This window comes from Bufo bufo, chromosome 11 (genome assembly GCF_905171765.1).
Source record: "Bufo bufo chromosome 11, aBufBuf1.1, whole genome shotgun sequence".
Classification (NCBI taxonomy): domain Eukaryota; kingdom Metazoa; phylum Chordata; class Amphibia; order Anura; family Bufonidae; genus Bufo; species Bufo bufo.
The window spans coordinates 28,000,930-28,024,992 of record NC_053399.1 but is presented as its reverse complement, the minus strand read 5'-3'; the positions used below and the strand labels follow the sequence as shown (position 1 = coordinate 28,024,992).

General features: G+C 45.0%; 1 protein-coding gene across 1 annotated transcript in view; it reads left to right on the top strand.

Annotated features, from left to right (window-relative positions):
* Positions 1 to 4,775: 4,775 nt before the first annotated feature.
* RHOJ (ras homolog family member J) overlaps positions 4,776 to 24,063 on the top strand; it is a 50,394-nt gene continuing 31,106 nt past the window's right edge. Inside the window, exon 1 of the mRNA XM_040412076.1 lies at positions 4,776 to 5,345. Within this exon, the coding sequence (XP_040268010.1) occupies positions 5,168 to 5,345 (178 nt within the window). The 5' untranslated portion in view covers positions 4,776 to 5,167. The remainder of the gene's footprint in view (positions 5,346 to 24,063) is intronic.

The window sequence follows — 24,063 nt, the reverse complement described above, 5'->3', positions numbered from 1 at the left end:
GTACACCATATGCAGTTAGTACCTACCAATAGTGGCCCAAGGAAGGACAATGTTACGGCCAGCAAGTTTATTTTTGTGTGTGTTTGGTGCAATTGCTGTGTAACTGTCTCGCATCCGATCCATTACTATGGGACAGTTGACAGTTGATGGAGGCCATAGTTTTAGGAAAAGTTTCTGGAACATATATTCTTATGACTGTATGATGTGCCATTCCTTTATTATTCCTGCTAGACGTTATGCATGAATTGCCATCATCTTGCAGTAAAGGCACAGATGGGTGTTACCAGTTGGGGGGGGGTGTCCCTGCACAGTCTAACACTAGCAGCACTGATTGGACAGAGTCGGGCCCTTTCGCTACTGGTAACGCTCAGCAATATCTTTACTGCAGACTGCTGGCAATTTATTGGTACAACATATAGCCATAAGAACAGATGCTCCAGAATTGTTACTAAAATTGACGGAGAGGAGGCAGGTGTTCTTTGAATGAGTGTTTATAAGCTATCAGGAGTTCAGATATGAGGGCTACAGATTGATGCCATCAGAGCAGCTGCCTGACAAATTCACTGTAAAGCAGAAAGCAAGATGGTCTGCAGATAAACTGAAAGTGAAGGCTGTAGAACAAAAACTGATGAAAAGTTTTAATAGAGACCAATTGAAAAAGTGATTTTTAGCCCAAGATTAGTAAAATGCAAAGATTACAAAAAAACAAAATTGCCCCAGAAGGTGGTCATAGCCGTTAAAACATGTATGGTCATTGCTGGAACTCGCTGATGATAGCGTAAGCTCTGTGCACTTGTGTCCAGTAAATTTAATGTATCTAGTGTCTAGTCCAGGGATGCCCAACCTGTGGGCCTCCAGCTGTTGCAAAACTACAACTCCCAGCATGCCTTCATATCTGTAGCCTGTCCATGAATGCTGGGAGTTGTAGTTTTGCAACAGCTGGAGGGCTGCAGGTTGGGCATCCCTGGCCTCTAGTTGTTCCATGTCTGTGCAGTTTGGTTCTTGTGATTTTTCTGGTTCAGCCCTCTCTTCTTGGTCTTCTAGTTTGTGGTTGGTATTTTTCCTTGTTTTGTATCTGCTTGCCTTGCCTAGACTTGAATTCTTTGTGAGGGTTGGTAGTTCTTCTGTTAGGGATAGATCTAGGGAACGTTTTAGTGGTAGTTAGATGAGGGTCAGTTTCCGTCAGTGTCATTTATTTCTGTTAACTATCATTCATCCCAATCTGAATACCATCATCATCATCCTCTTCCTTCTAATTACCTGACTGACATCTCCTCCATCCAGTTGTGCCTTCCTCTGTTTACCATCATCATTTAGTACCTTTTATCTATTGATGAGTTTCTGATTCTGTATATTTACCTGCCAGTGATCCTACGTGCTTTATTCTGTGATTTTTGTGACCATGAATTTGTGAGGTGACTTACTATTCGCCAGTCTTGTGAACAAATGGTGTAATAGACAATGAGTGAACTGGCAGTAGGCTCATAAGCTCCCAACATTGATGGATTAAAGACTAGCTAGCCTGGTTTGATCCTACAGAAAAGTTGCTAATTGCTGTGGCAAGAAATGCTAAAAAAAGATCCATGCTGAAAGGTGTCAGGACATACATTGTATAGCTGCTTCCCCACATAGCAGTCAGGGTGCTCATTCTGAATCCTGTCGCTGGCCAATGGACACTTGAGCATCAGAAGTGGGCCATGGAGCAAAGGAAGGTGGCCTGCTTTGATGAATCACTTTTTTATATGGATTATTGGATGCATGTGCATCTCTTACCAGGGGAAAAGAATGCCTTGGGGTGCACTGTGGGAAGAAGACAGCATCATGCTTTAGATAATGCTCTGCTGGGAAACCTGGAGTCCTGGCATTCATTCGAATGTTACTCCGACTCATACCACTTACACAAATTCCCACCTTCATGGTAGTGGTATTTCCTAATGGCAGCAGCCTCTTTCAGGTGTTGACTTGGCCTCAAAGCTTTCCACAAAGCTTTTGAGATCTCAATCCAATCAGGCTTCAGTAGGATATGCTGGAAAAACAAGCTATATCCATGGAGATACACCTCACAATGTAGAGGACTTGGAGTAAAGCCTCATTCACACGTCAGTGTTTTGGTCAGTGATTTCCATCAGAGATTTTGAGTCAAAACCAGGCGCGGCTCTAAACACAGAACAGGTGCAGATCTTTCCCTTATACCTCATGTCTGTGGAGGCTCCAGTCCTGGTTGTGGCTTAACTATAATCAAACCGCCCCCCCCCCCCCCCCCCCCCCAAAAAATAAAAATAATAAAATGGCAAAGCCTCCAACACTGGTGACTAACTCTCAATGCACTCAATGTCAAAATCTGTTTGCAGAGAAGTGGATTATCAGCTCACTTACAGCTGCTGTTCATAGAAGTCTATTAAGAAGAAAAGTGGAGAAAGAGGAGCGAGCAGATGCACAGGTAGAGAGAGCTGGCACTATTGCTGGCTCCCCTACATCTAAATCTCACCTCGGTGCTGGATTCACAGCAACATTGCTTACTACTGCTGTATACTGTCCTCCATGCTGCTGTTTCTGTGTGTGCTTTATAGAGGGAGGTCAACAAAATCTCCTCTTCTGCGTGTGCAGTGCATAGGAGACATCATTGTAGCTAGCCTCCATCCACTCTAGAGCTGAGCTCAGAGAAAACTAAGAATTAGAAATAGAGCCTGAAGAAGTGGAAAATGCAAGATACAAGTCATATCATGGCTTGGGATACTGCTATTCCTAATGACAGCTAATCACCTGAATTGACAGTTGGTCTATAAAGGATCTTCTGCTAACATGTGTGAGGAAAAACAGGACATGCTTCCGTGGTGTCATCACATACCCACAGTCCATGGAAAACCACTGACGTGTAAATACACACATGAAAGTCAATAAATATGTGTGTTGTCCATGACCCACTGTCATGTTAAAGAGGCTTTAATCAGGGTATTTAGATCCAGGGCAACAAACTGAATCCTTGTGCCCGGGTGAAGGAAAACCCAACTACAACTTTGCCTAGTCCTAGCATGCAGAGCCTATAGAGCAGAGATGCCCAACCTGCATCCCTCCAGCAGTTGCAGATCTACAATTCCCAACGTGCCTGGACAGCCTACAGCTATTATAGCATGCTGGGAGTTGTAGTTTTGCAACAGCTGGTGGGCCACAGGTTGAGCATCCCTGCTATAGAGTCTCAGAAAGCAAAAGCCCAGTTGCAACTGCCATCTCGTGCAACACCTTTGGCCATTCCACAGCCTTAGTTTATATACTACCTATAGTTACACCACATATAATACTAAGATATTACAGTCATAACATCTAGAGTTTAAGGGGGTATAATATGTAGGGACATAGCGCGGGATGGAGGGGTATGGCAACAATCTTCTTTGCCTTGGCCAGGGTATTCAGATACAATTCTAGGACCATGAACTAAACCGATACCCTATCTACATCACAGTCCATTTGTTCCCCAATAAGGATGAGTGAATTGATTACACCTACACAAAATTTGTCCTAAATTGCCCAAAAAGTTTCAAATTTTAACAAACCCAAATTATTTTGATTCATTTTGGGCGAATTAGAGAACCTAAGACAAACCGAAATACCCATCTTTACTCCCCTACTCTATCTTCTGATCACTACCACACGATCATTGATGATTGGAATATCTGGAGACTCCCGGAGGAGTTGGAAAATCTCCTGGGTGTTGGGAAAGCCTACCAGGCATCTCCTAGAGAGCTGCCCTACTTATGAGTGGCCTCATCAGATGTTATCCTGGCATCCAAATACACAAAGAGAGGTAGTAAACGGGTGGGGGTTGCTTCAATATAAGGGCAGGCTATTCCATAAGTGCTGAAAAAAAAATTCTGGCGGCGCGTTGTAAAAGTTAGCAAGTATTGATTATAATAAACCTAATGCAGAATGTGGAGGATCTCCAACGGGTGGCTCTGCAGCTGTTGTACAAAAAACAGCTACCAGTGAAGACTGTCAGGGAATGCTGAGAGTCGTAGTTTTGCAAGAGACCACTGCGTTGGGTGAGGTAGCTCATAACAGGAAGTAGTTACTGTACCATACCTCTTAACTTTTTGGACCGTCAAAGAGGAACACTTATGGTTCATTGTATGAAAGTTCATTTTTCCTGCATATTTACACATGTTTTCCTAGCGCTAAAATTATCTGAATATAGAAATTTCGAAATATTCCAAATAATGAAATACAAGGTGGGGTCAAATATACAAATAGGAACCAGACACCTTCTTGATCAATATTGTAAATGTAACAATGCAAATCTATACCTCAGGTCAAAATGAGGGACATTTAAGGAGAAAAGTAGGACAGAGAGACTTGGGTCCAAAATAGGGACTGTCCCTCAAAAAGAGAAACACTTGGGAGGTCTACTGTACATTAACATGATGGCTGGAAGCAAAGCAGTTAATGAGAACTGGTTCTGCTCTCCCGTCAGTGTAATAGTTTGATTACAGCACAGCAGTGACATCATCCGCCTCTCTCCAGCCAGGAGAAGAAGGAAGTGTAGAGCCTGCAGTGGGACCTCTAGTGTTATTGTAACTCTCAGCGTTGGCAAAGTTCCTGTACAGTTCAAACACACACAGAGCTCCCATTGTTCTTCACTGTTCTCCAGCCCATTGATCCTAATATGGAATTCAGCAGGAAACTCATGATTTCCTGACACCGAGCAAGTCCAAAATGCAAGATTATGGAGAAAAAAAATAAAAAAAATCTCCATCCTCCAAGCCCTCCCTTCTATAGTAGATACTGGAAAAGAGTGGAGGCTGGGAAAAGGATTAGCAGCGAGCTCTGATTTCTGTGGTCAGCCTACTGGAGGGACAAGTGACGTCCACACGACTAATTCCCCCTCCTGCGATGCACAAACACTGAGCTTGTGTTGTGTCAGGATGAGGGAAAGTCTGGGAAGTCTGTGAATTGGAGCAATGAGAGGCTCAGACACTTGCATGCAAAATACCGACCCTGCAGGCAAACCAAGTAGCAAAGTATGATCGCCGGAGGACGCTGCAGCGGAATGAGGGGCGCGTTATGATTTCCAGCTTCTCGGGGGGACAGTAGAAATAAAAAAAAAGAGAGAAAAAGGAATTTGTATCCCAGAACTGTTCTCTAGTTGCTGAAAGGAGTTTGCAGTCGGCCAGGCATGGATAAGAGAGACGAAAGTGACGGCAGCGGCTCTGGCATCACGAACAGCATGAAGAGGATGCTGAAGTGTGTGGTGGTTGGCGACGGCGCGGTCGGGAAGACTTGTCTGGTGATGAGTTATGCCAATGATGCCTTCCCGGAGCAGTATGTGCCCACTGTGTTCGATCACTATGCAGGTAAGGGGGCGCTCTGCGTAGCTTCATTAACTATTTCCTTCTTAAATATGACTCCTATTCTATGCATGAGTATTTGAGGGCAATGTAGCGGCATCTTATGTCGGCATCCATACATATGTGGTAACTTTATGTTCAATTTATTATACTTGCCGCGGACAACAGTGTGTTTGGGGGTTTCTTTTTTTGTGTTTTTGTATTTGCTTTTTTGTTTGTTTTTGGGTTTTTTGTTTTGCTTTTGTTATTTTTATTTTTTTGCGCTTTAATGTAACCCAAGTTAACGATCACCCGTGCCCATTTTATCTTTACAGGAAGCACTGAAAGCTACCATCGCGCCTAGAGGCTTAAAAGGGTTTTCTAGGATTTTCATATTTAATCTCTTAGGCCACAGGCACACGGCCATGCTCGTATTGTGGCCCGCAAACAGCGGGTCCGCAATATGCAGGCACCAGCCGTGTGCACCCCAAATAACGGATCCAGAAGGTGCGGTGCGGAACGGAGGCACGAAATGCTACGGAAGCATTACGGAGCGCTTCTGTGGGGTTTCTCTCAATGCCGCTAAAAAATAGAACTTGTTGCATTTTTTTTGTTGTGCGGACAGACCACAGACCCATTGAAGTTGAATGGGTCTGGATCCGTCTGCGAAATCCTCACACGGATGTTGCCCGTGCATTGGGGACCGCAAATTGATGTCCCCAATGCATGGAACGGCCGAGCAATGGCCCGTGTGCGTGAGGTCTCATCCTCGGGATAGGTCATTAATAGGAGACCGGCAGGGTCCAATTCTCAGCACCCCTTACTGAGGGTGAGCTCCACGGCCTCCTCACACTTTGCTTGGTATCACAGCTCAGCCCCATTTACTTAAATGGGACTGAGCTGCGCCAACGCCATGTGACCAATGAACGTGATGTCACTTGGCCTAGAAAGAGGCCTAAACGCCCACTGAGTGCCGCAGCGTCTTCATAGAGCTGATCAGCAGGGGGCCGGGAGTCAGACCCCTGCTGATCTCATATTGATGACCTATCCTGAAAATCCCGGAAAACCCCTTTTAAATGTCTCGTCTCTGGATAGGTATGGGTGCTGTATCAATAGAATATGTCACCAGGTCTAAATGATGTGTCTCCCCTCAGCTCCGCGAGGTACGGTGCTTTTGTGCAGCTGCCATTTTATTGTTCTTATCAGAAAGGGGTCACATCGGTCGTAAGCCAGCGAGACATTGATGGCATCTCTTAAGATATCCCCTCTAAGCTGTCCATACCCTAGAGCTTTCGGATGGTCATTCAGAAAGCAGCCTTCTGATATTTCTAGTGTATGGCCAGCTTGACACGAAATTAAGGACATTTATCAACCCCTTTTACGCAAGAAAACGTCCATCAAAAAGTCACAAAGTTTGGCGCATGCCACGCTTGCGCAAAGTTTTGAAACTTTTTTTAGGGTTCTGTCCCCAGTGTATTACCTCATTTCCCCTGTGCTGGCGCTACAGGGGTATTTAACACTTGTTTTTGAAATTCCCCCACAGAATACAACGGATTGCTGGTGGGCACAGCGGCCTTGTACATTGTGATCAGCTTGTCGAAAAGGAACCTTTCTATCAAAGTGGACAACCCCTTTAAATCGGGTTGTCCCATGACAAGCATTTGTCTGCTATCCACAGGCTAGAGAATAATTGTCTGATCTGCAAGGGTCCACCGATCACGTGAGAGATGCCCCGCTTTTCCCCCTCCTAAATGGTGCAGAAGTCAGACATTTGTGATGCCCTCCATTCAACTCCGTGGGACTATCAAAGATGGGGGCTAGTTCTCTCTCCTGACTCCCCCCGTACACATACACTTTCGGTTCAGCCAGGAGCGTAAGTGTCGTCTGTGGGGAGAAAGGAGAATATCTGCTGCCAGACACAAAAAGATCACGTGAAAAAATTCAGGTCACCCAATCCTTCACTCCCCTGACAAACACTAATGTGAACGGGGGCTCTAACACTGACATTACATGCTGCCATACAGAAGCATCAAGCAATTGCATGGTCTAGTCCCTTAGTTTAAAAAAAAAGTTAAACTGTTTTAAAAAAAAATAAAAAATTTGAAAAATAATAATCTTCCTAAAGCCACAATAAACTGTCCCTATATGTGCACAAATCTCACCTGCTGGCACACAACTGGAAATTGACCATGCAGAGACCAAGGCGAGTACAATGAAGGTGTTTTCCAGGTCTTTGATATTGATGACCTATCCTCAGGATACATTATCAATATCAGATTGGTGAGATCCGACACCCCCCATGGATCAGCTGTTTCAGGAAGCCCCTGGTGGAAACTATAAATTGTACGGAGTGGAAATGGAAGGCTCCATAGACTTTTCAGTACTCCAGTATGACCACTACACAGTGGATGGAGCCTTCTACTTCCAGCATTGTACACTGTATATTTTAGGGTGCCCGAAACAGCTGACCTGTGGGGCTGCCCAGTGTCAGATCCTCACCTGTCTGATATTGATTATCTTGAGAAGTCCTGGAGAACCCCTTCATATAGAATGTCCTGTCCATGCTGGAGGCTTTTGGCATCATTACAGCCGCAGACAAACCCTGTACATAAGTATTCAGCTAAAAAGCTGAATTGTTAATTTAAAAAATATTCCAAATACTGTACTTTTAGGTTACATAAAGCAGCAATGAGCGCCTTTGTAACCAAGACCTGACTCTGAACTCTGTAACCTCCTTTCATGCATCTCTTGACCAGTGTTAAAAGAAAAATAATGTCCCATTCAGCCGTATTCCCCCTCCTTCCTTCCTATGTAGTTTCCCTTAATATATCATTAACTTTTCCATCATATAGAGGGGGTGGTGAAATGTGCTACTGTAGGAGAATGCTGTCCACCTCCTGGCTGGGGCTCGACTACTTCTAAAATAACACCACGCCTTTGTCCTCTCCTCAGGTCTCATGCAAATGGATGTATTCCAGCTCCAAGCCTACGATGTAACTGCCTATTCCTCCACTTTTTGTGCCATTTTCCATTGGATACCATATTACCAAATAGTTTCTGCTAGAAGAATTGCTTCTAGGCGTGAATATCTCTGGAATATGCTGCTGCGTGGAGGCACATGGGTTGCCTACAGCTCCATAGTACAGAGCCATAGGATCTTTGGGTGCCACCACATAGGTTCTCAATGCATGGCAGAGCCATGTGTCCTACCATACAGCATTTCTATGCATAAAATATTAGTGGCTAACATTTATTAAAGGGGTTTTCCAGGCTCTTTTATATTGATGACTTATCCTCAGGATAGGTCATTAATATCTGAAATGGTGAGGGTTTTACACCCTGTACCTCCACCGATCAGCTGTTCCCTGCAGCCTCCAGCACTGTAACTCTTGTTGGATGACTGCAGCTCAGCTCTCATTCACGTCAATGGATGCTGAGCTGCAGTAACCCAGCACGGCCATTATACTTTGAATGGAGCTGTGCTTCATTCAAAGGGCTAGTTCCAGCATCGGGGGCTGGATCGGTGAGGGTGCTGGGTGTCGTACCCTACTGATCGGATATTGATGATCTATTCTGAGGATAGGTCATCAATATCAGGAGTCTGGAAACCCCATTTAAGTTGGCTATTCACATTACATTAATGTCATCTGGACCCGCCAATTTTCATGGGATCAGCCAATCGTCTAATGTATATGTAAGCCTCCTGACTCTCTCCCTGACAGCAGAGGATTGGGCCGTTAGATTTCAACGGCTCAATCCCTTCCCCCGTATTCATATTGCATGCACGTCCATCTTTAAAGGACCCATTTGTGTTTGAGGTCCTTATCTTACAGTTATACCTTCATTGGCTTCTTAGGTCAAGAACTTCTGAAAACCCTGTTCTTGTCATAAAATGGGGCTACATAGTTCAGATAAATCATTTTAGTCAACCAATTGAAGTGTGTCTTTCCTATATCTAATAGGGTAGTCCAGAGCAGAGGACTCCAAGCCAACCAGAATTGTCATTGCCACCTACCGTGGCCGTCAGCTTGGTCTTTATGGAAACTGCACTTATTGTTTTCTGCCTTATCATTGCCTTCCTATTGAATCATAGGTGCAGTTCTGTATTTTTGATTTCTTGCACATGTGCCTTTAACATGGACTAAAAAAATAATAATTTTCAGTATCCCTGGTCCCACCACATCTGGTTACATTTCTGCTTGATGACATGCTATCCATAGAGTTGAGTTGTCACATGTGCACTAGTCATGGCCCCTTATACTAACCTCTAGGTTATAGTAGTCCATAGTAGTGGTCCATAATCATTCACAGGTAAAGACATTTGTCAAGTTGGACCTTTCTCAGGGCTTGCTATTTGGAATACATAAGCTAAGTGCCACCTTCTTATGTACCACCAATTTGTTATAAGGGTCTGACTATGTGACAAGTGGCATGACCTTGGCCTCACCATAAGACATTACTTTTAGGACCTAAGTTGTGGGGTTACCTTTGTACTTGCAGGTCATATTATCATAGAGTCATAATTATTGTCCATAGCAGTGATGGGCTCTATATCTGCGCTAAATGGGGTTGTCTTCTGCTTGACCTTTGGGGCACATCATTCTCTTATAATTTGGGATCACCAAGGATCCTCTGATACTATGAAGGATCACTTTAACCCTGAAGAGCAATACTCATTTGGATGGGTGACTGGATGACCAAAAACATTTCTCCAGAGATTTTCAAATGGCTGACTATGGGTAATCCGTTCTAGAGAACAAACTGTTGCTCCAGCCAAGGGAAATACCACAGAGACAAAGAGTGGCAAGAGGGAGGACTCATTAGTTGCATAGAGATGTCCTTTACATTCGGAGACAGACATACTTTTAGAATCACGTATGCATAGTCTTACTTTTCTTTTCCCTCTTTGCCGCTGGTCTTCAGAAAGATGAATAAGTGCTTGTCTGTATGACGGTCATTCAAAACCCGGCCAAGCATATTTTTGTTCTTGTAATGACACACGACACCCGGGTCACAAAGCATAATAAGCAGCGTGGGTGAGAGCACCGTCATGGTGTTAATCACCGTATAATTAATTTCTCATTCATTTTACGAATATTGTTTTCTGTTGACTTTCTCCTAAAAGTTCAACTTTTTCCTCCTACTCTGGTTTCTACGCCGCAGTACGACATGGCACGAGTGCAGAATATGGAATTATATGCTTATTTTCATACATAGAGAAGTATTGTACATAAAGGCGATGTAAGATGTGATCATCATTCATGACGTTGCTAGTAAGATAAAGAGTTTCCAGTTGTTGCCTCCCGATACTGGTTAAATTGGTAGTCAAATTGGAAGATGCCTGATCGGCTTGACATCTAGCTAATGGCCAGTTTCAGAGGAGCATGTTTTGTCTGGAAGATGGGCTTCGTGTGATGAAAGCATTTCTCGAACCGAACTTATGAACTCATAGGATCATAATGACTTATGAGGCTGTGTGCTCCTGCTCAACCGCGGGTCTACTGTACGGAGCTGTACTCTCATAGTGCTGTAACATGCTGCATAAAAAAAAAAAAAAGCAACAAATATGCCCAAATTGAAAAAAAAACAAAGGACTACTAGACCATAGTCACTGAACCTCAGCGTGGTGCGAGAACATAGACAAAAGGTGTAGCCCTTCAAATCAAAGAGGATGGGGGAGCACAGAGAGCCCAGGGAGTGTTGCGCCAGTGGTGCTCCCAGCGCTATGTATAGACCCTTGGTGCCCCAAATAGCTACTCTTTATAAATATAAATATTAATATATCGCATATATTAATATTAATAGCGTGATCAATCCTACCAGGCAATATACCTGGTTTTATAGGAGTGATCATTCTGACAGATGCTCTTTGATTAAAAATTAGCAACCAAACTTTTTTGTGATATTTTGCTACAGGAGGTCAGCATCTTGGGATTTATTGTTGTAGTCAATACAAGTAAAGCCTTATTCTGAGGCCTGAAATCCCTGTGACGCGGTTAGTCAGGATCAATTGACTGGCAGTTGTGCTGGAATTTAAAGGGCAGCTGTCTGCAGATTTGTACCTATGACACTGGCTGACCTGTTACATGTGCGCTTGGCAGCTGAAGACATCTGTGTTGGTCCCATGTTTATAGATGCCCACGTTGCTGAGAAAAATTACGTTTTAATATATGCAAATGAGTCTCTAGGAGCAATGGGGGCATTGCTGTTGCAGAGAGAGCAGAGCCTCTAGGTGTAATTAACGCGCCCTCTCCACTTTGATTGACAGGGCCAGATGTTATGATGCCTGGTCCTGTCAATCAAAGTGGAGAAGGCGCAGCAGTTGCCAAGAGAGCAGAGCCTCTAGGTGCAAAGGCAACAGCCCCATTGCTCCTAAAGGCTCATTTGCATATATTAAAACATCATTTTTCTCAGAAATGCGGACACATATGAACATGGAACCAACACAGATGCCTTCAGCTGCCGAGCACACATATAACAGGTCAGCCAGTGTCATAGGTGCAAATCTGCTGATAGGTGCCCTTTTATTCCCTAATACAGTCAATATGGGTACAAAAATGTGCCCTTTTGCAAACTTAATACTTGCCTAAAGGAGATGACTACCTTTGCACGTTTATACTGTAACAACCTTTATAAGCGGATTAGTTTCACATTACAGTAAGTGAAGATATTTAGTGGCCAGACCTCAGATTTTTGTGGTTGTTAATCTGGGTGAGGATACAGAACAAGCTGCGTTCTTTGGTTCAATTTACGATTTCCTTGAAATTCAAAAAACTTTCTAGAGGTTTCTCTGGAATAAGATCTGGCGTTGTCCCTTTAAACCTATTAGTCATGCTGTTAGGGTTGTATTTCCTAGTCCAGTAGGGAAATTGGCGGTTTAATTTCTCATAAACTTGAGAATCATGTTATAATGTGAGTTTTTTTATTATAATGGACAACCAGGTTTGGTGATTGCACATGACTAACATGGACAAAAAATGCATTTGTATGCCCGGAGTATTAGTAGTATTCTGGTGCTAAATAGTCATTATTGTCACCCTCCTCTAAAGAGGTTTTCACAATTCGATCAGGGGAGGTCCAAATCTCGGCACCCCTGCTGTTTGAAGGGCCTGTAGTGTTCTGGCAAGTGCCATTGTGGTTTAACAGCCACAACTCCATACTTTTAGCAATGTCCATGCAGATCAATAGTATTTGAACAGGTTGACGTTGTAGTAAACTACAATACCAGGTGCAGCCGCTACAAAAACTACAGAGCTGTGTCTGGAAAACAGTGGAGGGATACTGAATGGCCATGGTGCCATGAGTTGTGTTGATGGATAGGCCACCAAATTTTAAAGAACCTGCTAAACTTGCCATGGTTAATAAAGAAGGTCTTGCAACATTGAAGTCCTGGTTGGCTTATCTGGTTGAACTCAAGGTAACAGATGTTCTGGTGAGCCCAGACGATGACACCATGATGGGTCCCAAAGATCAAGCAGAAGACAACCCCATTTAGTTTTGACTTTGGAGCCTAGCACTAGGGTCTGTTGCATGTGGCTTGATTCATAATTGACCTTAAAGAGGTTGTCCCATCTGAAATTTATTGCCTCTCGATAGGATATGGCGTAAATATCCGATAGGTGTGGTTCTCGCCTCCTGTCTCAAGAATGGTGCCCCTCAGTGAATGGAAAGCTGCAGCTTTCACTATTCACTGCTATGGGACCTGCTCTGGCTCTTCATGTGTAACATCCCTTTCCATTCACGGTGGAATCCCATTCTTGAATTAGTACAGCGAGCCCCTGAGGAGCTGAAGCAGAGGATGGGAGTGGTATTGGCCCTGGTCATGATGTGTCAGTGTACTCCCTCAGGCCATCGCTCCCAGGGGTCTGTCTAGTGAAAGAGGGGCATCATTTGTTCCTTTTAGTGCACTCCCAGTAGCCTAGACTCCCTGATGGTATTTTGGGTTTGCCTTGGGTGTTAAATGTCCATGTGGATGCAAGGCAGGGAACGTGATGGAAATGCAAAGGCCAGCATGTAGCTTAAGGGAGTCGGAGACTAGGCCAAATTGAACTTAACAAAAGTCTCTCTTTACTGTGTGCGGGGCAGAAGTTGAAGTACATCCAGCAAATCTCTACACAGTGCAACGTTCTCCCAGATGTCCAAGCATGAGCTAGGCAGTTTGATGCAGCTGTGGCCCCCTGGTTACTCCTTCTGTTGCTAAACTCTGTTACTGGGATCTCTGGCTAGCAACTGCAATCTGGCAACTGTGGCTGTAGTGTCCAGTATTCTGGGTGCATAGGGTGTCTTAACTTGTTTCCCCTTTGCAGCAGCAGGGTCTGAAATACTTTAAGCTTGGTTACCTTGCTGACTCTCACACTGTAGCCATGCAAATCCTCCTTCAGATCTTCCTCTCTTACATCTCCTCGCGCACATGGAGGTGCCGAAGGCTGCAGTCTGTAGAAGAGGAGCACATGGAGACTGCTCCCTATCTCCTCCCTTTCTACAGCTTTACTGATTGGAATCATCTGGAACTAGGGGTGGTGCCAGCCCAAACCTTAACCTCCGGAGAGGACTGGGCCAGGATAGTTAACTCTGACCATGAGTGTCAAGTACATAGCATTAACATTGCAAACATTTATTATCGAGAACTACGCCTATATTAGGCGCATTTCTGGCACACATTGCGCCGCAATCTGAGACTTTTTCCAACTCGCACCTGGTGGCGGGGAAGGGGACGGACCGGCAGGCCCGTCTCATTCATCATTTTCTGCGCCTGTTTTAGGTGTAAAAATGGTCTAAATGTAAGTAGCAAGGAAGCTGTCTTACATTTAGAATTGGTGCTGGAAGCTATGTAAGGGATTTTGCTGCATATTTAGCCCTCTTGCACACGACCGTTGTTTTGGTCCGCATCCGAGCCGCAGTTTTTGCGGCTCGGATGCGGACCCATTTACTTTTAATGGGGCCGCAAAAGATGCGGACAGCAAGTCTTCTTTCTTCTTCTTTGAGGACTTGCAAATAGACCTGCATTAGCATGGTGACGTCAGCGCAGGTCCTGCTGAATGAAGATAAAAGGATCTACTATCTTCATTCAGCAGGACCTGCGCTGACGTGGCGAACGCGATTATGTCATCAAAGGTCCTTTTGCAGGTCCTCAAAGAAGAAGAAAGAAGACGATGCCGGCTGCGTGATCAAGTGGATGAGGTGAGTTATGTTTTTATTTTATTTTTTTAACCCCTCAAGCAACATTTTACTTTGCATTCTGTATTAAGAATGCTATTATTTTCCCTTCTAACCATGTTATAAGGTGAAATAATAACATCTACACAACACATCACTGAAGTTCGGGTCTGAGTACCACATTCAGTTTTTTTATCACGCGCATGCAAAACGCGATAAAAACTGAACAACGCAATGAATTGTGTGCACGCTCGCAATGCACCCGGGACGCATCCGGAGCAAATCCGGGACGCCCGTCTGAAAGAGGCCTAAGAAGGAGGAGATGGCAAACTGATGGCTGCCAATCATTTGGAGGGGGCGGCAGAGGTTTTGCTCTATTTTAAACATTTGGTCAAACTTTGTACAAAATGTTCTAGAGATTTGTCATACTTTGGTCTTTTCATGTTGTTTGTTTTATCTTCTGCTTTTCCAGTTGTCTAATTAGCGAGGAACATATTTAGGGAGTTGATGATGGCGGGGGCTGACTGCTGTGCCTGGGATTATTATGCTGGTGAATGTCTGCAGCTCCCCGCCATGGGTTCCTGATGAATCCGTCTCTTTACAGTGATGTAAACTACAACCAGATGATTGACAGGACAGCGGCAGACCAAAAGCGGTTCTTGGGGAACAGACATGTACTTGCCGCCTTGATTTTGTAAGCCAAAAAGGTCCCTCGAGACATGTTCGCCATGGGCCCTATATATTTTTCTACTGAGTTAATGAATTTTTTGAGAAGTGTGGCAAGTGCGTAATGTAACAGCTGCAGGAGGACCTGGCCTTCACCCCTTTTCAGTTTGATCAGCAACATGAGCTAGAGGGGCCCTGGGTGCTTAAAAAGTTTTGAAAAATAGACAACCTTAAAGGGGTTTTCTGGGAATTTAATATTGATGGTCTATCCTCAGCGGGGGTACCGGGAACCCCACCAATTAGCTGTATGAAGAGGCCTCGGTGCTCCGTGAGTATTTAAAGGGGTTGTCCCACGAAAAATATTCTACAGTTTTCAAACCAGCACCTGGATCTGAATACTTTTGTAATTGTATGGAATTAAAAATGAATTATAAGCACTGAGATATTCAATAAAATGTATCTGTATAGCGCCACCTGCTGTTTGTTCTTTTCCTTATTTCTTTGACCTGCTCACAAAGATGGTCGCACATGCTCAGTTTCATCCTTCTGAGCTGCCTCCTGAGCTGTGATAGGCAGAGCACGGACACGCCCCCTGAGCTGCAGCAGAAAAGACACTCCCCTTGAGCTGTGATAGGCAGAGCACAGACACGCCCCCTGAGCTGCAGCAGAAAAGACACTCCCCTTGAGCTGTGATAGGGAGAGCATGGACACTCCCCTTTAGCTGCAGCAGAAAAGACACTCCCCTTGAGCTGTGATAGGGAGAGCATGGACACTCCCCTTTAGCTGCAGCAGAAAAGACACTCCCCTTGAGCTGTCAGCTTGATATAAATCTAGCAGAGCAATGAATGGGGAGATCTCTGGATCCATGTGAGGTACAGGGATGGTTCTAGCTTTATTAGACAGAAGTTGCCATGTACTATATGATGTCTGATTTTTTACATTAGTCATGGGATAACCCCTTTAAGCCTCTTCCTAGGCCATGTGATGTCACGTTCATCAGTTATTTGACCTACGCATAGCTCGGTCCTATTCAAGTGAATGGTGCTGAGCTGCCATACCAAGCACAACCATTATACAATGGATGGCGCTGTGAAGAGACCGCAGCACTCACCGGAGCTGCCTCTTCTAACAGCTGATCGTCAGAAGTCCCAGGAGTCAGACCCCCGCCAATCTCTTCTCTGCAGCATTACTTTTTGCACTGTTTCAATGTTGTGCCATCATGTGTTCATTATACCAGCGTGTGACATCATCGGTTTTCCTTTGCTGTCACACCGTAGATGTGTAGTGACGACATATCGCAGTATAGATGATCCCTGTGCTGTGACCTCACTGTGTGCATTATTCCTGTGCTGTGACATCACTGTGTGCATTATTCCTGTGCTGTGACATCACTGTGTGCATTATTCCTGTATTGTGACATCACTGTGTGCATTATTCCTGTGCTGTGACATCACTGTGTGCATTATTCCTGTGCTGTGACATCACTGTGTGCATTATTCCTGTATTGTGACATCACTGTGTGCATTATTCCTGTGCTGTGACATCACTGTGTGCATTATTCCTGTACTATTACATCACTATGTGCATTATTCCTGTACTATGGCTTCACTTTTCACATTATCCCTGCATTGTGAAATCACTATGTGCATTATCCTGGTAGTGTGTGTATTACCCATGTATGATGACGTCTCTGGTTATCCCTGTATGGTGACATCACTGTGTGCATTATCCTTGTAGTATGACGTGTGTATGTGTGCGCACTACCCCTGTATGGTGACGTCTCTGTGTTATCCCTGTGTGGTTACATGACTGTGTGCATTATCCCTGTAGTGTGACATTACTGTGTACCAAAATCATCATACATTTTTCATGTTCCGAACCTTTTGTTGTATATGGTCATGGTTGAATTGGACCCTATCCCAATTTTTGCTATGGGGTCCCATGGTTGCTAATTGTGCTCTGGAAACCAGCAGAACTTTTTCCTTTAGAAAGCGATGGGCTCTCCAATCTTGCAGTAATAGGGGAAACCTGGCTAGAGTTCCCTACTAGGGTATTACCCTATTTAAAACTGATGTGCATCAACCTGAATGCAGAATTCTGGGGGTTCAGAGCATTGACTCCTCTGCCTTATTCTATATGGTTTGAATGTACATTAGGGTGTTACGTCCTGTATAGAAATGAGGGGGGGAGTGATTATTTCCAGGAGTGAGCAACTCCATTAAAACCTATAGACAACTGCTTTTGATTTCCAAAATCTTCAGCTTTCCCTTTTAAGCCGCCCAGAGTTCGGACCAGGATCCCATGACATCATCAGTCACGCTCTTTCACGGGATGTGGATGTCCTCAGGTTACATTGTGAGATTAGCCACATGTTTTACCAGACCAGGCAGTGAAGAACAGGCTCTTCCCATAGACAGTGTGTGGTTTCTGCCCTGGGCTCGGAAGTGACCCTCGTAATAGAGCTGCAGGATCCTAAAGAATACTGTGTGCGCCATTAAAATATTATTTACGGTGTATGTGGAGTCAAAAGCAGTTGTCTACTTTGGAGATCCCCTTTTGGCCTATTGATGGTTCCCTTACAGTACCAGCAAAGTGGATGGGATTGTACAAAGTGCAAGGCAGGAGATGTAGGTGCTGGAGTCAGTAACCAGCCAGTTGTAGAAAATAAATGTCTCTTTTAATTAAAGTGCAGAATGGGAGTTGTAGTACATCCAAATAATTCATACTTAAAATCTTCCCAGATAGCAGTGTATGGATTTGAGCAAGGATGGGAACTGTAGTACTCCTTCCCTCTTTCTCCCTCTGCAGAATCTATGGCTGGCCATATTAATCTTACAATGGTGGCTCTAATTCCCAGCTGAGAGGTACAGGATTAGGATACGGTGGGATAGACCGGGTCCAACTGTGGAGGGTGTCTGAGCAATGTCCCCCCTCACTGCAGTAAAGTCTCTATGAGCCTTAAGCCGCCAATACCTTACTGACTGACTCCAGTGCTCGGCCATGATAATTCTACACCTTCTCTTTTCGTGGAGTACCATTAGAGTAGAAACGGCTTTCTTGCTGAGAGGTGATGATTCTCTGGAAATCAGGCCTGGTACTGTGAGGAGTGAGCACATGTAGCTTCTCACACTTCCTCCACTGGCACACAACTAACCGAGCTAGGGGTGAAGTGAAGTCCCACACCTGAATCAGGATAGTTAACCCCGACCGAGCTATACAAAAGCTATACTGGGCACATGACAAGGCGTTAACAGATAAGATAACATGGAACAACATTAAATAGTAAGAACAGTTGGCGTGTACCCTGGTCTGGGGTCCTGCTCATATGTCGGGGAGTTGATGCTTATGCACTTTGCAGAACCAGTGGATTTAAGAGGGTCTTGACTCTTTTATAGGGGGGGGAGGGGTTATCATCTATTTACTAGCCATTATCCATTTACACTTCAGCTTCCTCACCGTTTACAGTCATATAAATCTCCCTCCTAGTACAATACCCATTCCAGTATATCACCTACAGCCCTGTCATCTAGAGGGTCTATTCGTTGGTCTGCACCCCCGTTACATTAATCGGGGATGAGCCAATTTGCAAAACGTTCCCAGCCACAATTAAGCAATCGGCTTGTGAACGTGAAATATCCATTACTTTCTCCAAACAGATGGCGAGGCGCGAACGTTACGAGCTGATGGATTTTCCTCAACGTGGAGATCAATGGAGAGGAAAATGGAAGCAGATCCTTTTCATAATGCATTTCTGTGTAAAGTGGCGGCGGCGAGAAACTCCTTTATGGAGCACAACGGTTCATTTATCAGGATTGAGGCATCAATTCTCGGGCTGCACACTCGAAGGAGCCTCAATGAAAACAGCCGTATACATCATCGAGCCGTTCATATTAGTTATGGCAAGACTTGGGTTAAAAGTTCTCTTCGATTGCAGCTCCGGAATCTCTGAATATCAGCACTTACCTAAACAAGACCCCCCCCCCCCCTCATTAGAGATGAAGTGTACAAATTAAAGGGGCCAAGGACAGGTCTCCTATTCAATATCACAGTCATCTGCTGCTTCTCTATGTATCTTCAGTCTGAAGACCCCGGGGGGCAGTGACCTGACTACTTGTGCTTATGAGGACTGGTCAGCATTTGGCAAAGGGCACTATATAATGAGACCACATTGGTCTAACACCCCTAAAACCAGCCCACCCTTACCCTATCTTATAATTTGCTGCTATTTGACAACCATTTCATGATAGGACATTAAAGGGCATCTGTCACGGCATACCAGTAGATAAAACGGTCAGCCGCTGTAAATTTGTGCTTATCTAAGTGCAGCAAGGTGCAACGGCACTGCCCTTGTTGCACCTAGGGGGTAATTTGCACACCACAAAGTCCCTTTTCTCTGGATTGCCGGCACACATGGAGGTACCAAAGATACCATGAGACTCTGCTGACAAGCGCAGACCTACAGCAGTCGTTTTACCAACTGATATGTGGTGACAGATGCCCTTTTAATTATTCTTAACGGGATTATCCAGATTTTTGTACGTTAGCTTTCACTAGCACTCCTTTGTACTTGTTGAAAAAAAAAAAACATACTCCTCTGCTCCCCGGTCCATGTCTCTGGCTTCCCGGATCATATGCTGCTTGGGGATGCGTCACCACCGGTCATTAGCTGCAACGGCGCATGTGACCCCCATCAGTCCGTAAATTTCCAGGATGAGGATTGGAAGACAGCTGAACGGAGCGAGGAGCAGGTGAGGGTATGAAAGAGTACTAGTGAAAGTAAAAAAAAAAAAGTTACAAAAAGATGGACAATCCCTTTAACAATAATTTAAAGGGGTATTCTGGATGGTTAAAGTTATCCCCTATCCACCGGATGGGGGATAATTATTATATTGGTGGGGGTCCTACCGCTGAGACCCCCACTGATCACCAGAACAGGGGCCCCATACCCCCTGCAGCCCCCCTGAAAAGAACAGAGCGGCCAGTCGCACATGCGCGTGGTCACTCCATTCAATTCTATGGGAGTTAGAGATAGCCGAGTACAGGTCCTGTGCATAGGGGATAACTTTAACCAACCGGAATACCCTTTAAATTTTCTATTAAGGGCTCATGCACACAAACATATTTTCTTTCTGTGTCCATTCTTTTTTTTTGGGGGGGGGCCCAAGTTTCTCCGTGTGTATTCTGTTTCCATATGTCTGTATTTCTCTTTTCCGAAAAAAATAATAGAACATGTCCTATTATTCTCCGCATTGCGGACAAGGATAGGACTGTTCTATTAGGGGCCAGATGTTCCATTCCGCAAAATACGGAATGCGCACAGACGTCATCTGTATTTATGTTTTGCAGACCGCAAAATACATACGGTCGTGTGCATTAGCCCTAAGGATCGGGCTCTGATGTGTTGATCAGTACCCTAGGAGTGGTTACTGTGCAGCGCTGGTACCAGTCATGCAGATGAGGCAAGTCCCGCTTATTCGCTGGTCTGAACTGTTCAATCACATGGCTCTAACCTGGATACATTGTTTCAATTTTCTGGAAAATATTTTACATTTTATTTAACTTTTTTTACTTTTGTATCGGTTAATTCATATGCTACTCTTCGGCTTTACAGAGTCTTTTAACCACCAGAGGTTTCCTATAAATAATTTCCACATCTGGATACCATGTTTATATGGAAATATCTGGGAAGGTTTATCGTTTTAAATTTAGAAATCTTAACCCCTTAGTGACCAGCCATACATGTTTTCACGGCGGTCACTAAGGGGCCTTAGGCTGGGCCGCTGCTTTTTTACGGCGCCCAGTCTAAGAGCTGCACGGGTCCCCGGCTCACACATGAGAGCCGCGGCCCAGCTCTAACAGCCAGGATCGGCAAGAGTGCCAATCCGGGCTGTTTGTCGCGGCCAGGATCGCAGAGTAGCAGTGATCCCATAGAAAGGAATGGGATTGCCACGCAAGTCACAAGAAATCCGACACAGCTGGATTTCTTGCAACTTGCATGGCAATTCCATTAATTTCTATGGGTTCACTGCGACTCTAGATTTGGTGCATTTTGCTAGACAGGGTGTTAGACACTTCCTCTTAGGCATACTGCACGCCAATGTCATTGGCACTGTTAGGCCACTTTCACACCTCGGTTAGAATTTCAGCAGAATCTTGTGGCAGAGAACAGCCTGCCGGAATTCTCCGTATCCAGATGTGGACAGAATGTCCGCTGGCCCCATTAAGTATAATGGGGTCTGGCGGAGATACGTATGCGTTCCGGCAGATAAGCGGAGAACCAGCCAAACACAAACTTCTGGATGCTGCGGTTTATGTCCGGCCGATTCACCAGAGGTGTGAAAGTAGCCTTAAAGGGGTTTCCCAATTGTTTGCTAGTTATGACCTATCCTCCGGATAAGTCATCAGTATCTGATTGGTGGGGGTCTGACAACCCGAAAACCCGCCGATCAGCTGTTTGAAGAGACCACAGAGCTCCGTTGAGCACTGCAGCCTCCACGCAGCATACCCACTGTATAGCGGCTGTGCTTGGTATCGCAGCTCAGCCCTGTTCACTTGAATAGGACTGAGGCCACATAAATGATGAATGTGACGTCACTGGCTTAGGAAGAGGCTGTGCCGCTCACCCATGTGCTGCGCCCTCTTCAAACAGCTGGGTCATAGTAGGCGGATCCCACCAAATAGGTCATCATTATCAGATTGGGTGGGGTCCGAGTCTTGGCACCCCCACCTATCAGCTGTTACAGGGAGCAGCAACGGTCATCAGAGCTCTGGTGAGAGCAGCCGGCTCTGGTATCTTACCAAGCACAGCGCCACCCATTGTATAGTGGCTGTGCTTGGTACTGCAGCTCAGCCTCATTCACTTCAATGGGGTTGAGCTGCAACTAGGCCACTTGACCGACATCATATAGCCTAGAAAGAAGCCACGGCACTCCCAGAGCACCAGTCACTTCTAACAGCTGATCGGCGGGGGTTCTGGGTCGGACACCCGCTGATCTGGTATTGATGACCTATCCTGAGGATCAATATAATATGCAGGATAACCCCTTTTAATAATCTTGGGGCACTCAGGGCTTTGTGATAATTACTACACAGTAGATAAGCGGCTGAATACAGGCTTGTGAGTAGTCCAGCTACAGAGACTCATAGGTTTGCATAGGAGCTGTAGACCCAAAACGGTGGATATATTTAATCAAGATGATATGCAAAAGCTGCTTTATTTTAGATGCATTAGATACAGGGATGCTCAACCTGCGGCCCTCCAGCTGTTGCAAAACTACAACTCCCAGCATGCCTGCACAGCCTACAGCTATTAAGGCATGCTGGGAGTTGTAGTTTTGCAACAGCTGGAGGGCCGTAGGTTGAGCGTCCCTGCCTCAGAACAATAAAAAGACTTGCACTTGGCCTTTAATCTTTATTTAACTCTCTGCTTATCACTTGTAGTCAAAATTGATGAAGACAGATTTTCATTTTAAATCCTAAAAAACTATATACAGCCGCTCCAGTTTTCATGGCTACAAACAAGTTTCGCCGTCAGATGATTGATTCCTCCTTTCTAGGCTGACGCATCTTAAGGAAGTTTATTTTTAACTCTCCGTCCATGGCCGGTCACTGCGAGGGTAACGAATGTGTATGAATTAAGGACAGGACGTCGTCAATGTTTCCTGTGTTCTCCCCGCGTGCAAGAATACAGCCCTTTTCTGGCTATTTTTATAAATGGGGATGCAAAAATTTAAAGGTGCAAGTCAACATGGACTGGTTGATGTGAAGGACAATTGTGCACATATATTTGCCCTTTGTGCAAACCCATAAAGAAGCCTCAAAAACACTTAAAAATGCTCAAGCCTAAGCTAATACAGTCAGCCTGATAGCCAATATAACTGGAAATAATAATTCCTGAATATAATCTGTGTGTCTGTAGTGGGCTACACATGCAGAGAGGTCCGGTCTACCTCTATGGTCACCTCTATGCAAGTCAACATGGTTGATGTGAAGGACAGTTGGGCAGCATATGAAGAGCTGGCATCATCTTCATTGGACCATAGGGAGCTGCAAGCAAGGTAGACCTCATAATCACAAGGAAATCTGCAACATCTTCTTATGAGATTGGGGTGTATCTATAGAGGGTGCAGAAATGGTAGTTTCACCTGGATCCTGGTGCCTAAAAGATGCCCAGTGGCCCCACTGTCACATAAGATACCAACTATAATAAATGGCACATGGGAGCTGGTGGCCCTGTTCAGATTTTGCATCGGGTCCCAGTTATGCCTAAGATGGAACACATCTGGAAATGAGAAGTGCTCAACAGTCAGCTATGCATGGCCCGGTTGTATGATCCAGCCAAAAATATTGCCCTGCGTACAGTCAGATGATGATGCCAGCACTTCGAGTGGAGGGGCTATGGTGGTGGTGGTGGTGTCTTTGGGGGTGCAGATACAGAGGATGACGAGTTTGCAGAAGCGGAAGACTGAGTTAGCCACTCAACCAACTCTGGTGCGTCCTTTGATGTAATCGCACGCACCTTCGCCAACTTCCCACTTAGGCTCCGGCCTGGTGCACCTGCTCGACCCCTACCACGGCTGCGGAATGGCCTGCCTCTTCCTCTGCCTGTCATTTTCAAAATGACCCTGTGCCAAAGTCCCTAGAGAAGAGCAGTATTTGTGGAAGCAGGTGTATCGCAGGCCTCAATCAGTATTTGGTGGAAGCAGGTATATTGCACCCCTCAATCAGTATTTGGTGGAAGCAGGTATATCAATCCCCTTAATCAGTATTTTGTGGAAGCTGGTATATCGCAGGCCTCAATCAGTATTTGGTGGAAGCAGGTGTATCGTACCCCTCAATCAGTATTTTGTGGAAGTAGGTGTATCGCACCCCTTATTCATTATATTTAAACCTGGTCCTACACGGGACAGATTCCTCCTGATGT